The following is a 15251-nucleotide window of genomic DNA, read 5'->3' as shown; positions in this document are numbered from 1 at the left end:
TGTTTCTCTCAGGGCAAAGGACCCTGAGGTCCATAAACGGAAGGTCTCTCCTCTGGGTCCCCAGCTGGAAGATGCATAGCCCCTGCTGGAGACTTGGGGGGCTCAGGAGAGGAAAGGAAATGAAGACTGTGCCGTCTCCAGATGCACAAAGTGAGGAATCTGATGATTGACGGAAGTCCCGGGCCTGGCCCTCTCATCCTGGGCTTGGATGAGTGCATGTTATGCTTAAACTGTTTTTGAAACATAAACAAATCTTGTTTCTCGTGTGTGTGTGAGTATCGTGAGGGGATCGATGCCGCCAGTGGGTGAGAATTTAGGAGCTGCCTCGAGAGTGACCGTAGGCAGGGCACTGGGTTCAGGTCAGCATCCCTTTCATTGGTGGAGTGTTGGACAAGTCCCTTCAAAGGCTGACTAAGCACTGGCCTGCTGGGTCCAAGTGTGGGCACTGAGTGAGGACCAAAGTATCAGTCTGCCCAGGACAGATATCGTATAAACCAAATGTGAGTTCTGAAGAGGTGAGAGGATTTGGAGGGCAAGTCTCAGGGGATCCTAAAAGTTGCTGTAAAGTTAGGCAAGACACCCTTGGACTGGAAAGGGAAGAGGCTGAGGCAGGAGGTTGTCTATGGTTTCACAGGAATGGTACCTCAGCAGGGTCAGAAAAACGTATGGAAATCCCACTACCTTGAATCGACATGAACTTTTGATAATAAAGTCCTTTTTCCTGAAAAAAAAAAAAAGAAAAAAGAAAATTAAAGCCGGGCCATGGTGGTGCACGCCTTTAATCCCAGCACTCGGGAGGCAGAGGCAGGTAAATCTCTGAGTTCAAGGCCAGCCTGGTCTACAAGAGCTAGTTCCAGGACAGGCTCCAAAGTTACAGAGAAATCCTGTATCAAAAAATAAAAAGAAAGAAAGAAAAGAAAAGAAAAAGAAAGAAAATTAAAACAATTGTTTTCTATTTCTTTCTTGAATTCCCAGCTCTGTGTGACTGCCCTGTCCTCCTGGCTGGGTATCCACACTTGACAACTGGGCACAACAAGACTCTCAGGTCTCTCTCCTTCAGGGCAGCAGGGAGAGTCCTCCTTCCTACAGTGCTGAGGCAGGGGAGTAGTGCTTAATGTAGAAAGTCTGGGTCATACTGAGGGGGCAGGCAAGGGACAGAAAAAAATGGACCATTTATCCACCTGCAGGAGAAAGGTCACGAGTGGGTGTCCACCTTCTGTCTCTCCTGTCTGAGCTGAGGGGCTCAACGTGGATACTCAGGACCTTCTCACACCTGCGGTCAGTTTCTACATCCGTGAGAAGTGGGGAGTCCCAATTCACTGCCTGTCTCATGGGACAAGACTGTGAGGTCTGTGGGATGACGTCATCTGCCTGCCAGATGTCACCCCGTAGGCCCCAAATGTCTTGCTGAAGGGTAACCTTTGGGAAGCCGTGGGTGCCTGCCTGAAGGCGTCTTAGTTCTCTCGCCCCTTCTGGAGGACCTGGCTGGGCTGGGCGGGCACTGCTTACCACATCCTCCTGATCCCCACCCCTTGCCTGGCCTCAGACAGACACCACAGCCTCTGCTGGCGGCTCTGTGCATCAGGCGAGCGCAGCTGTCTGCCCACTTCTCCTGTGTGTGACTGACAGCTGCTTGCCGGTCTGACTTCAGGTCTGTCCATCCCTGGGGCGGTCAACTGGCCCCAGCCCCAGCTGTGCCCTGTCTCTGGCTGCCCCAGCTCTGCTGACTCCCTCTATGTAAGCCCTGTCTAAATGCCCAGCTAGCCCTCAGCCCTAGGACTGTCTCAGTGGTGACTCCTTTAGATTCTGGACTTGCACCGGACTGGACCCTTGCCCACCTTCTTAAACCCACACCAACCACCATCACTCTGAGTCCCTCTGTGACTCCCACCCCCAGGAGGCCACCTGGTTGCCCCAGCCTGAGGAATGGCTTTCTGAGGAGGACCTCGAAGAAGCAGGTAAGTAGATGGTATCCTCAGGCTTTTGCGTCGCACCATGGTGGGACTCTGAGCTGTCCTGTGCCTGTGTCACCGCTGGGACACAGAGGCAGAGAAGGTTATATGTAATTAGACTTGATAGAGTCAAGGCTGGGGTCCCTTGTTCAGCCGGCTTAGAATATCTGTGGGCTTTAGTGTGTGCTTGCGGGTTGTTGGAGGGTTGTGGAAGCAGGGGCATGGCTAACATGATCTCTTGCCTGAGCAAATGGCCTGCAAGAAGTGGCGGGGAGAAGAAAGTGAGATCTGAGGTAGCTAGTCCGCTGGACAATGGGTCCTAGGCAGGAGCATTGGGAAGCTTCCATGGGGCTGTTTTGTGGGGAGGACATCAGAGATGACCAGCCACTGTGGTTTATTACTTAAACTCCATCTAATCCTTCCAGGCGGGTGGGCTGCCTACTTCATAGATAAGGAGACCTGGCTCCACAGGGGATGTATGACTTTCCTTATGGGACTCGCCAGGATATGGCAAGGTGGGCAGTCCAACCAAGTGCTGCCATCCAAATCCAGGGCATGGGTCACATGGTAAGAGACAACACCTCTTACATGGGGAGGAGAGAGGAGTCTGGAGGTTGTTGGAGACCTAGCCTGGAAGGATGGAGAAGGAGAAGGCAGAAGGGTTGAGTGGAAAAGCCATGGGAGCTAATGCCCGTACTTAGGACTTGCCAAAGGGACCGCAGCAGGTCACAGAGGCATGAGAGTGTCACAGGCAGCTCCTCCAAGAATACCTATGCTCTCGGAGGCAGCCTGGATGTGAGAGCACATGTCAGCCTTTCTAAGTCTCGCTGGAGAAACTGGGCAAGTCTCGCTGCTTCTTCCAGCCTTCTGGGTCCTTGTTTGATGCTTCTGTGAAATGGGGAGCAAAGTGGCTCTATCTCTGTGAGGCTCTTTAAGAGAACTCCGGGATGTCAGTGTCGAGATGATGATTTTAGGTGCTCCCACTCCCAGGCACCTTGACCTGTGGAGGAGGAGGACTGGATGCTAGGAACTACAGAGAGATCAGGAAAGGCTAGAACAGCCTTCTCTACAGAGTTGTAGGCACTTAGGGACCTCTCAGAATCCTCAGAGTCCAAGAGAGGCCAGTGGTCCCACAAAGTCCAGTGCATAGATGGCAATGCTGGGCTCCTTGGGTTAAGAGAGATAGGGAGAGTCTGAGCAGAAATTGGAACCTGGCCTGTATGGTGGATGACACCCCATGAAAAGACTCACGGCCTGGAACACCACTTCAGGTAGTTCCTCAGAGGCCACCTGGCTGTGTGATCCCCACAGTGGGGTGCTTACTCTCTGCAATATCCCTGCCCTAGAGCTGCAGTCTGGGCCTCACTGGGGAGAGAATGATAGAATCCCTGCCTGCTGGGCAGGGGAGATTGGTCCCTCGTCCGAGGCTTCCAACATGCCCGTCTCTAGAGGCCACTTCAGACTTCTTTAGCCTGAGAGAGGGAGGTGAGAGTTGGCGCCATAAGGGGCGTCTGGCACTGGAAGGTAGGTGGCTGTCAGTAAGGAGAACAGCATGGAAAAATGGACGAGAGGCAGCCAGGCTGCGTGCTCGGGGGAGGCTTTCCTTTCCGTCCCAGGGCCAAGCAGCACTAGACAGCCATGAGAAGGAGGGGCGTGCTTTCTCCCAAAGCCGGGCTCTGCATGGCAGGGAAGAGGGCTGCCATAGCCAGTCAGTGCCCTCGACAGGGGAAGACCTGCAGGGACTCACAGCAGGCCAGCGGGAGATAGTATCTGGTTTTCTTTAATTACTAGGTGTCCGCCTTGTTGCCGCTAACAAAAAGGGAAGGTTCTTTCTCCATGCCACCCAGTCTGGTTCAAATCTGTGATTCTCCCGTCTCAGCCTCCTGAGGGCTGGCATTACAGGTGTGTGCCACCCACTGTACCACATGGCTGTGATGGTGCTTCAGCACCTGCTAGTGAGAAAACTGAGACCAAGGGAGTTAAGGTGGTTTTCAAGGCCACCCAGGGAGCCACTTGGAGGGGCTTTGTCCCATGGAGGTGGGACAAAGTCTTCCCCAAGGAAGGGGTTCTCACCCTGGCCGCCTTTCCTTCAAATGCTGGTCCAGGGCCCCAGAAACACGAAGTGGGGGGAGCTGGGAGAGGCCCCACCCACAGCCCGCAGCTTGCAGGTGTCGCCCCCCCCCTCCCCCACCACTCTGGCCCGGGACGAAGGGACTTTTCATGACGACTCAAACAGAAGCGCTGAGTAAACTTGGAACTTCTGAAACAACCTGAGAACATTCCCTGGCCAGGGCCCCTAAAGGACATCTGTACCAGGGCCTCAGCCTGCTGCTGTCCCTGCGGTCCCCAGGGAGGGTCAAAACACAGAACTGTCCCAGGAGGAGGGGCAAATGTACGGCCTGGCTCCCCCTCATGCCTCAATCTCTTCGCTGTGTGGCCACGGATACGGCTCTGGGCCTCTCTGGGCCTTTGCTCCTTGATCCGCTAAGTAAGTTTGGTGTGAGAACCAAAACTGAAGCCTCCCAATTCTGTCCTGTGCAGATTAAAGGCTCAGGCCTCCATCAAGCCAGGGTGGGCTGCGGAGAATGGAAGACCTGGTGCTGTCTCGGCCCAGTTCTCTGCTGGAGCTTCAAGCAGTCATGCTTCAGACCAGCCCCTGCCTGTGAGCCACAGGGAGAGGCTGTACCCCTGAGCAAGGCTGAAAGAATAGTCGATTTTGTTCAGGTTGTCCAGGCTGGAGGAGGTTCTGGTGCATGGAGCCACACAGCCATTGGTAGGGGGGTGAGGTCCTTCCTCATGGCCAGCCGCCACCCACCAAGCCATGAGCCTGATGTCCTCAGCTGTAACACAACCCACCATGCTGGGGAAAACAGGCACCCTCAGATGCCTACTTCCTTGCTTCTTGCTTGAAGCACAACCGCTGAGCCTGGTCTACAGATGTACAGAGCTGAGCTCAGACAAGCCAAAAAGGTGGCTGAAGACCCAAGGGGGTCAGAGTTGTCTTCTGGTCCAGGCCTGCTAGTCTCATTCATCCACCTGGAAACTCTGCTGAATGGAGCCTGCGGTGTGCCATCTCTGAATATCCTCGGTCGTGTCTAATCTGAGGACAGTCTTCTCTATCCGACTCTAGGAGCTGGAGCTGCTGCCCAGAGCGTGTGTGTGTGTGTGTGTGTGTGTGTGTGTGTGTGTGTGTGTGACGGGGGGGGTACCTCCTGGGGATAATGACAAAGCTGATGGGAAAACCGGGTCTCCGGGGACTGCTCAGTGGCTGTTCCATCGCGTGGCCCCCATTCATCCGTACACTCATTATCAATGCGTTCTGCACCCCATTCTACCAACGGGGGATGTTGTGGTGAAGAAAGCTGGTGATTTGTCAACCTCTGGGACCTGATGTGTCCAGACAATGATGGGTCTTAAAGACAAGACGGAGGCAGTCACTGTCCTGATATTACGACAGCTATGAAGAGGACCAGAGTGGACCCACTTCCAAGGAAGCAGGCAGTCTCTTTAGGGGGTGATCCTGAAGTTGAAATCTGTGGATGCGGCTGCAGAGAACCTGGGGGGAGAGAGTGTTAGCGGAGCAATCGCATGTGCAAAGGTCCTAAGATAGGGGTTATTGGATCCTACAGAAATGCCGAGGTTTTCAGTGTCTCAGCTCGCTGAAGAAACAAGAACCCAACCGAGTCAATTAACACTGGAGTGTACAGGCTGCACGGTTCTTCACCAAAGAGAGGGACCCCTGTCATTTAGCCATCCATGCAACCTGTGTGTGCACCTGCCGTGTGTGAGGCAGGGCTTAGCCACAGGGGGCTCGGCAGGAACGAAGCCCATGTGGTTTCTGCTGGGTTGTTGCTTAGAAGGTGAATGGAAATGGTGGTGGTGGTGGGGGGACAGAACCCAGAGGAAGAGGTGACTCACTCTCTTTGGAGAGATCAAAGAAGACAGCCATGACATTTGAACTTAGCTTTGAAGACCCAGTAGGAGGCCGACAGTCGGGGAGCACAGAAAGTTCCAATGACTGAAAGTTCCAGGTGTGAAGGGTGAAAGCCAGGCGAAGGCAACTTATGAGTGAGATCCTGGCAGTCTGGTGTGCTTGGAGCCCAGAGCAAGCCATGAAGGGGTGGGATGTGTGTGTGTGTGTGTGTGTGTGTGTGTGTGTGTGGTGTGTACATGCTAGGCTTTTCTTTGCGGGTCTAGGTGAGATTGTGGAATGATGCGGAGAAAGGATAGGTTGGAGGACATAGCCAGAGACCGGGGCCGGAGAAGAGCAGCAGACAGGTCCGTGCCTGGAGGAGCCAGAAGCCCTCCCTCTGGTTCCCCCTTGGGAAGTCCCTAAACAGACACACTTCTCCTTCTGGTGACCTGCTGGCTCTTGTGCATGGCTCTTCTGGGGAGTCCCTCTGCGCCTGCCCCATGGCTCCTCTGTCAGGGTAGGGATGGGACATTTTACTTTCAGAATATTTTCACCTTTCACTTTCAGCCCTGTTGCTCCCACCTCGTTTATCATGAGCTGAACACAGCCTGAAAGTGATCCAGTAGATTCCGTTCCTTGATCACAGGGCAGGGGAACCAAGAACTCAGGGTCTTCCAGTTCAGGGGAGGTGGGATGCATGCCACGGATGCACAGGTCTGTTCAGGTCACATGGGGCTTAGCTTCCTGGCACAGAACCTTGAAGTGGAGGCGCTGAGACCCACATGGCAAGGACAAACTTTCCAAGTCAGTTCAAACCTCCACTTAGTGTAGACTCTGAGGATGCAGAGAAACCATGACAAGGACTGACTGCAGGCTCTTCCCCTCGCGCTCGGAATTCTGTTCTGTTTTATGTATCAGGTAAACTAAGCAGTGCAGGCACGCGTGGAGGCCAGGGGTCATTGCTGAGTTCCCTGCTCCATCGCTGTCCACCTTGTTGGTTGAGATGGGGGTCTCTCACTGAACCTGACACTATTTCAACCAGGCTGGCCGTCAGCGAGCTTTAGGGCTCCACCTGTCTTTGCCTCCCAACACTGAGGCTGCAGATACATGGAGCCATCCCTGACTCTTGAGTGGGTGCTGGGGATCTGAGCTTGGGTCCTCGTACTCGTTCAGCAGGCACTTGGCTCAATGAGCTACTGCGTCGCCCCACTAGGTGAACAGCCTTCCTTAATGTTCATGAAATTCAACTTATCACTCTTCTTTTCTCTTTTATTCCTGAGCTATAAGTGTGTTTAGAAAGTTGGACTGGCACCAAGGTCATTAGAACTCAACTCCCAAATAAATACACAGAGATGACTTCTTACGTATGAATGCCCGGCCTTAGCTTACCTTGTTTCTAGCCAGCTTTTCTAACTTAAATTATCCCGTTTCTCTTTAACTACATTTTGTCTCTGGGTTTTTAAACCTTTCTTTATTCTCTACATCTTTCTTCCCTTCTTACTCCCTGGCTAGATGTGTGCCTGGTGGGTTGACCCCTAGCATCTTTCTCTCCTCCTTTTCTCGCCACTCTCTCTTCTTTTGAGCCTAGATTTCTCCTCCTATTTATTCTCTCTGCCTGGCAGCCCCACCTATCCCTCTCCTGTCTAGTTATTGGCCATTCATCTCTTTATTAGACAGTCAGGTGTTTTAGATAGGCAAAGTAACATGACATAAAAGAATGCAACACATCTTTGCATCATTAAACAAACATTCCACAGCATAAACAAAAGTAACACATCTTCAACAAATATTCCACCACAAAACATCATTCCACTTTCTGCTGGGTCGTTTATTATTTTACTTTCACATTGAGCCTACAGCATGTCTGGAACTGGCCTCTATTTCCTGACAGTACCGGGTGATTGAAGCTAGGGCCTTGTGCGTGCCGGGAGAGCACTCGACTCTTGAGCTATGGCCCCAGCCCCAGGAATTGACTTTTATGCATCGTGTAAAGTAGGGGTCAAGGGTTGTTTTTAGCTGCATGATTATTCAACTAATATGGCATCTTTGTTGTTATTTTGATTGCTTTTATGTGTTTGTTGTTTTGAGACAGAACCTCTTTATGTAACTCTGGCTGCTCTGCAGCTTGCTACATAGACCAGGCTGACCTCAAATTCACAGAGACTCTCCTGCCTCTGCCTCCCTGGTACTGGGATTAAAAACATCTTCCGTAGAGCCTGGCTTTGCTGTTGTTTTGAGATGGCAGTCTCTCCATGTAGCTCAAGCTAACCTAAAACTGTCCATTCATTTTGAATGCCAGGCCTCCTCCACCCAAATGCAGTGGCAATTTTGTCAGCAGTCCAGCGGCTACAAGCCAGTTCATTTGCCGTCTTCCTTCTTTCCCATTGGGCAGTTTGGTTTCTTGGCAGTGACTTCCTTCAAATGACTCCGCTAATGTTGGAATAATCTTATCAGTTTCCCCGGGGAGCTTTGCTAGAGATTGTATGTATGCTGAGACTTCCTTGAAACTTCTCTGTCCATGAGCGCAGTCTGTCCAGCCCCTCATTTCTCACTCCTCTCATTCATCTTAGCAAGTCTGGCGTCGTTTGAGCCGTTCTTGACTGGCTGTCCCTATGTTGTTAACATTAAGTTAACTTATTTACCTGAGGGGGTGTGTCACGGCATGCCTGTGGAGGACAGAGGGCAACAAAGACTCAGTTCTCTCCTTCTGCCTTGTGGGTCTGTCTCAGTTAGGGGTTCTAGCTGTGGTGAAACAAAGGTAACTGTTGGGGGAAGGGTTTATTTCATCTTATAGCCTGTAGTTAGTCATCCAGGGAAGTCAAGGGCAGGAACCTGGAAGCAGGAACAGAAGCAGAGGCCATGGAGGGGTGCTGCTTACTGGCTTGCTCCATCTATCAGCTCCTGCTGTCCTTGGCAGTCATCCCCTGGTCCTGTCATCTCTAAAGCGCTGGGGTCTCCACGGCAACTGGGCTGCACTTTCACCGAGAGTCTCTTCTGAGCTCTTCTCAGGGGCTCTGATCCTACCACAGGGTGCCAAGCTTCAACTTCTCTCCGTGACCCCTTCAAGCCTTCAAAGTCAGTATCACCTGGAGAACTCGTACACATTACCAAGCTCCTCTGCCAGCCTGGGTTCTGCCTTGGGGGCCTCTGGAGCACAGCTTTGTGTGCTGACTCTGAGGAAACATCTAGGAGATTTCCCTCGGTGATGCTGGTTTCTCCTTAATCATAGCCAGTTTTTCAGCCCCCGTTGACCAGAACCACAGATTCTTAATTCATACTACCAAAAGGCCTCAGCCGGGTCTTTCACAGGCCTCCCATGTCTCTACTGCTCTCAGAATTATATTCTATGTTCTCATGGATCCTTAGTTCTGGGCACTCATTGACCTTTCCAGCCCAAAGTTCCAAAGTCTTTCCACAATCCTCCTCCCAAAATACAGTCAGGTCCCATCACAGCAGCACCCTGTAACCCGGTACCAATCTCTACCTTACGTGGGGGTTTCTATTGCTGGGATAAAACGTCATGACCAAAAGCAACTTGGGGAGGAAAGGTTTTATTTCAGCTTCTGCATCTCAGGTCACACTCCCAAACTGAGGGAAGCCAGGGCAGGAGGTCATCAGAAGCCACAAAAGAATACTGCTTTCCGGCTTGATCTCCTGGACTGTTCAGTCTGTTTCCTCATACCACCCAGGACCAGCTGCTCAGGAGTGAGGCCTCCCTGTGGCCTGGGCCTACCCACATCAACCATCTGTCAAGAAAATGCCCTAAAGACTTGCCTACAGGTGATCCGAGTGGAGGCATTTTCTTAATTGAGGTAATTGAGATTCTAGCCAAATAAAATTAGTATTGAGTTGACAAAAACAACCACCAAAAATTCCAGACAAAAACAGCCCAGGATCTCGGGCATCAAATTCAAATTGTCTGGCTTGGCAGCAAACACCCTTTGAGCCTGGTCACTGGCCTGAAATGACGTAATTTTAAAATTTCACATTTGATCTTTGTATATGAAAATAGACGTTTACCCAGGTGGTGGTGGTGGCATACACCTTTAATTCCAGCACTCAGAAGGCAGAGGCAAACAGATCTCTGTGAGTTTGGAGCCTGCTTGGTCTACAAAGCGAATTCTAGGACAGCCAGGAATAGACAGAGAAACCCTGTCTGGAAAAAAATCAAACCAATGACAGAAAGAAAGAAAGAAAGAAAGAAAGAAAGAAAGAAAGAAAATAGGCCATGTGCATTTCATCACCCAGTGACCGCATTTCTCAGGCTGAAGGAAGAAGTAGCCGACTGTAAACGTAGCTCACCACTTCACTGACCACTTGATCAAGTCAGACCTCTCCCATCCTCCCTCCTTCTCCTTCCTTCCTCCCCCTCCCTCCCCCTCCCATCTGTCTTTTCTTTTTCTCCTTCAAATGGTAAATGGAGTCTCATTGTGGTTACAGACTGACCTGAGAGCTGGGAATGTATGCCAGGAGGGTCTCTCTCTCTCTCTCCCTCCTTCTCTCTCTTTCTCTCTCTCTCTCCCTCTTTCTCTCTCACTCTCTCTCTCTACCTCCTCTCTCTCTCTCTCTCTCTCTCTCTCTCTCTCTCTCTCTCTCTTTCTGTCTTGATGTTATCTCATTCTGTAACCCTTCAGACTGACCTGAAATACTGCTTCAGACTCCTCAAGGCTGAGTTACAGGTGTGAGTCTGCCTAGCTTGCCTTTGTTTTTCTGCCTTTGGCAATCTTATACAGCAAGGTGTGGTGCCCAGCAGTGTCCTAGACTTGGGTTCAGTATGCATATGTGTGCTTACTCATGTGCACGTGCATATGTGTGTGTGTGTACATGTTCACTTAAGCTCTTGTGGAGGCCAGAGGTCACTCTTGGTATCTTCTTCAGTGGCTCTCACCTTCCATTTTAGACACTGAATGTGGAAGTCATGATTAGCTAGACTGGCTGGTCCGTGGGCTCCAGGGATCCTCCTGTCTCAGCACCCCCAGCGTGGTATTACTCATGTGCTCACCCAGCTTTTGCATGGGTGTGGGCATGCAAAACAAGTCCTCAGACTTGGACAGCAGGCACTTCACGGAATGAACTGCCTACCGCCCCTTTACTGTCACCCTGTTAGAGTGGAGAGCACAATGCTGTTCTAGACTTGACAGCGCCAAGTGACAGAGTGCTAGCCCTCGTCCCTCTTGCTTGAGAGAAAGTTCTAGAGCGTTCAAACAACAGAGCCCCATCTCGCCTTTCCAGTCTGCTCACTGTTTCTGAGATGGAGTGGAGCCCGGCAGCATTTGTCTTTCTGTGACTGGTTTATTTCACTTCTTAGTTTCGCCCACATTGCAACACATGGCTGTAGTCCCTTCCCTTTTAAAGACTGAGTCTATTCCATCGTATGCGTAGAGCATATTTTGTCTGTGGATGGACTATGATTGCTTACGCATGTCATTTATCGTAAATATTGGGGCAGTAAACAGGAGTGTGAAAGCACATGACTGAAATGCCACTTTAAATTATTTTGAATACATACCTGCTACTTCTAGTTTTAATTAATTTCTTCATCATTGTACAACCCTACCAAACATGCAGAAGAATTGTGATTCCCACACACCTTCACCCATACTTTTATTTATTTATTTTATTTTGAGAGAGTGGTCACAGTGTCTGGTGCAAGGCATGCCTTATTGGACTTTGATGTCCGTTGCCCCATAGTGATATTGAGATGTTTTCTGTATGCTTGCTGGCCATTGGGAACCCCTCTGGAGAAATGGCCCTCATGCATTTTAGTTTGGGGCTCTTACTGAATTGCAGTGTTCTTTTGTATCTTCTGGGTCCTAAGGCCTTGCCTGACATCTGGTTTGGGGGAGCATTCCTCTCTAGGTGCTTCAAGTTTGTGTTTGCTCTGGTGGCTTGGGTTCTTTCCTGGGACGTTTGTAGTTTTAGGCTTCCGACCATCTTGTGTTCATTCCTGCATGTGGTAAGACAGGCAATCAACTTCACTGACTTCTCCAGATGAGCCTCTTCCCCAGCCATGCCTTTTATTTTCATGTTTGTTTGTCCCAGGCTGGCCTCAGACTTCCTATGTGCAGCTTAGGATGACTTGCAACTCCCGAGGCTCCTGTTTCTACCTCCAGATATTGGGATTACATGCATGGGCATTGTTTCTTGAAGCCCTGTGCTTTCACCTTTGTGGTTCTGGTGCATGTGACTACAGTGTCCATGGAGCCCAGAAGGGGGCATAGTGTCCCATGTGACTAGAGTTACAGATGGTTGTGAGACGCCATGTGGGTGCTGGGAACCAAACCCAGGTTCTGTGGAAAAGCAGTCAGTACTCATAACCTCTGAGCCATCTCTTTAGTCCATTGATCACTATAATTGTAAAAGATGTTTTTAAACCAAGAAAGTCTCCAACTTTGCTTTTCCATCTCTGGATTGTTTTTGGCTACTCAAGATCCTTCACAATTTCATATGAATTCTATGATGGACTTTTCTATTTCTAAAAAAAAAAAAAGCACTATTAGTGTTTTGGTAGAAATTATTTAACTTTGTAGTTACTCTCAGCAATATTGACATCTTAACAATATTGCCTTTCATCCCATGAAGTGACATCTTTTTATTTATTTTGGTCTTGTAAACATAAGTTTCTGTCCCACCTGGTTCCACAGTCATTCAGTCCCAAAGAAATACACAGAGGCACATATTAGTTATAAACTGTTTGGCCTCTTAGCTCAAGCTTACTATTAACTAGCTCTTACAACTTAAATTAACCCATAACTCTTGTCTATGTTTAGCCATGTGGCTTGGTACCTTTTCTCAGTGCAGCGTTCTTATCTTGCTTCCTCTGCACCTGGTTTGTGATTGCATCTCTGCCTTTCTTCTTTCCAGAACCCTTCTAGTCTGGTAGCCCCACCTATACTTCCTGCTTGGCTACTGGCCAATCAGCATTTTATTAAACCAATACAAGAGACAAATCTTTACAGAGTACAAAAGCATCCCCCCCCCAGTGTCTTTCTTAATTTCTTTCAATAATGTGTTATTGGGCTGGAGAGATGGCTCGGTGGTTAAGAGCACCGACTGTTCTTCCAGGTGTCCTGAGTTCAATTCCTAACAACCACATGGTGGCTCACAACCATTTGTAATGAGATCTGGTGCCCTCTTCTGGCCTGCAGGCAGAAATGCAGACAGAACACTGTATACATAATAAATATTTTAAAAATAATGTGTTACAGTTCTCCAAGTAAAGTGTTTTATTATTTTTGATGCTATTATAAATAGGTTTGATTAATTTCTTTAATTTCATTATTTTAATTGTGTATAGGCCTGTGTCTGCATGTGGAGATAAATATGTGCGTACAGGGGCCTGAGGAGGCCAGAGGCATTGGATCCCTGGAGCTTTAGGTACAGGTGGTTGTGAGCCACCTGATGTGGGTGCTTGGGATGTAGGATGGTCTGGGAAAGCATCAAATGCCCTTAGCCACTAAGTCATCTCTCCAGCCCCTTAATTTCCCTTTTGATTATTGTTTGTGTATAGAAAAATGTAACTAATATTTATGTCTTGATTTTGTATTCTTTAACCTTTATGGACTCCTATATTCAATGTAACTTTTTCAATGTGGGTTCATTAGTATTTTCTACCTATAAGGTCATGTTATCTTCGAACAGAGATAATTTTCCTCTTTCTTTTTAAGTGCCCTTCATTTCTTTTACCTTCTTAATTGCTGTGGCCAACACTTCCAGTTGAACAGAAGTGGCAAGAGTGAGTCCTTCCCGTTTCTGATCTATTATATTATTATTATATATATATAATAATTTGTCCATTAAGGACACTGTATACTGTGCATACTGTCCCTGTGTGTATCCTTATCAGAGTCAAAGTTTCTCTGTAGCTTTGAAGCCTGTCCTGGAACTCACTCTGTAGACCAGGCTGGCCTCTGCCTCCCGAGTGCTGGGATTAAAGGCATGCACCACTAACTCCCGACTTTTGACAAGTTTTCAAAACCATGAATGGACATCTCAATTCATTAAATATGTTTTCTGAACCTACTGAATAGTCAGATGAAATTTTACTTTCTTTCGTAAACGGAATAAGATAGATGGTCAAACGTACCTTCCTTATGGATATAAATGACATGAAAAGTATTAGCTACTTTTGTATAATTATATCTGAATGTTAGCATTTTGTTTAAGGTTTTTGCATTTTACTTGTGAAATTTTACTTCCTTTTAACCTCACTTATTGATGTCATGGTTGGGTTACATTCCTGGGTCAAGTTGATTTAAGAAGTACGGATGTGTTTTGGGGTAAAGTCTATAAAAACAACTGTCTTGGTCTTTTTGTCTTTTTGTTTTTTGGGTCTGATCTACTTTTGTTCCCTTTTTTCTTCTTGTTAGGTGTTCTCTTCTTAAACATGCTTCTTATTCTCAAAGAGGCATAGTGGTGTGTGCCCGCGGTCCCAGCTGCACAGGAGTTGATATAAAAGGATCCTGTGAGCCCAGGAGTTCTGGGCTATCCCAGGCTACATACCAAGACCTCCCATCTCTCAAAAACACCACTCTCTGTTTTCTATTCTCTTGCTTGTTATTACACTCCCTTGTATGAGCTTGGTGCTTATCCGAGAGCCCTTAAAGGAAATTTTTGCTAGATATAAATTTTTCTAGATAAATATATGTATATAATATATTTATATAAATTGTATGTTTACATTTAAAAATTTTAGCCTTTAAGGTTTTTTTAATTGTTTCTTGACTGCTGTTACTTCTGAGGAAGCCAGCTGTCAGTCATATTATGTCCTCTTTGAAGGTAAATGATTTTCTCTTTGTAGTACTGTCAGTGTATCTTTGTCTTGAATTTAACTTTATTATTATAATAATCATTGGGGGCTGGAGAGATGGCTCAGTGGTTAAGAGCACTGCCTCCTCTTCCAAAGGTCCTGAGTTCAATCCCAGCAACCACATGGTGGCTCACAACCATCTGAAATGAGATCTGATGCCCTCTTCTGGCCTGCAGGCAGACATACAGACAGAATATTGTATACATAATAAATACATAAATATTTTTTAAAAATAATAATCATTATTATTTTTTTTTGAGGCAGGGTTTCTCTGTATAGCCCTTGCTGCCCTTGCTATGTAGACCAGACTGGCCTTGAACTCAGAGATCTGCCTGCCTCTGCCTCCAGATTAAAGGCATACATACCGCTGCCCATTTTGTCTTTAATTTTAAATATAGTTTTATAGGGCTAAAGATGTAGCCCAATGAGTAGGGTGCTTGCTTAGTATACATGAACCACTGGGCTTGATCGCCAGCCCGCTATAAACCAGTGTGATGGTGCACACCTGTAATTCTAGCATTTGGGAGGTGGAAATAGGAAATCAAAAGTTTAAAGTTGTCCCCAGTTACATAGCTAC

General features: G+C 48.3%; 1 protein-coding gene across 1 annotated transcript in view; it reads left to right on the top strand.

The window, feature by feature from the left end:
• The first annotated feature begins 292 nt into the window (after positions 1-292).
• The window catches only part of Il21r (interleukin 21 receptor), a 35582-nt gene continuing 20623 nt past the window's right edge, over positions 293-15251 (top strand). The window contains exons 1-2 of the mRNA XM_041666585.1: positions 293-337; positions 1898-1958. Of these exons, the coding sequence (XP_041522519.1) occupies positions 293-337; positions 1898-1958 (106 nt within the window). The remainder of the gene's footprint in view (positions 338-1897; positions 1959-15251) is intronic.

Source organism: Microtus oregoni, unplaced genomic scaffold (assembly GCF_018167655.1).
Source record: "Microtus oregoni isolate MIOR12 unplaced genomic scaffold, Mior012 000016F_ref0000370, whole genome shotgun sequence".
Lineage (NCBI taxonomy): Eukaryota > Metazoa > Chordata > Mammalia > Rodentia > Cricetidae > Microtus > Microtus oregoni.
This window is presented reverse-complemented; position numbering and strand designations above follow the sequence as displayed.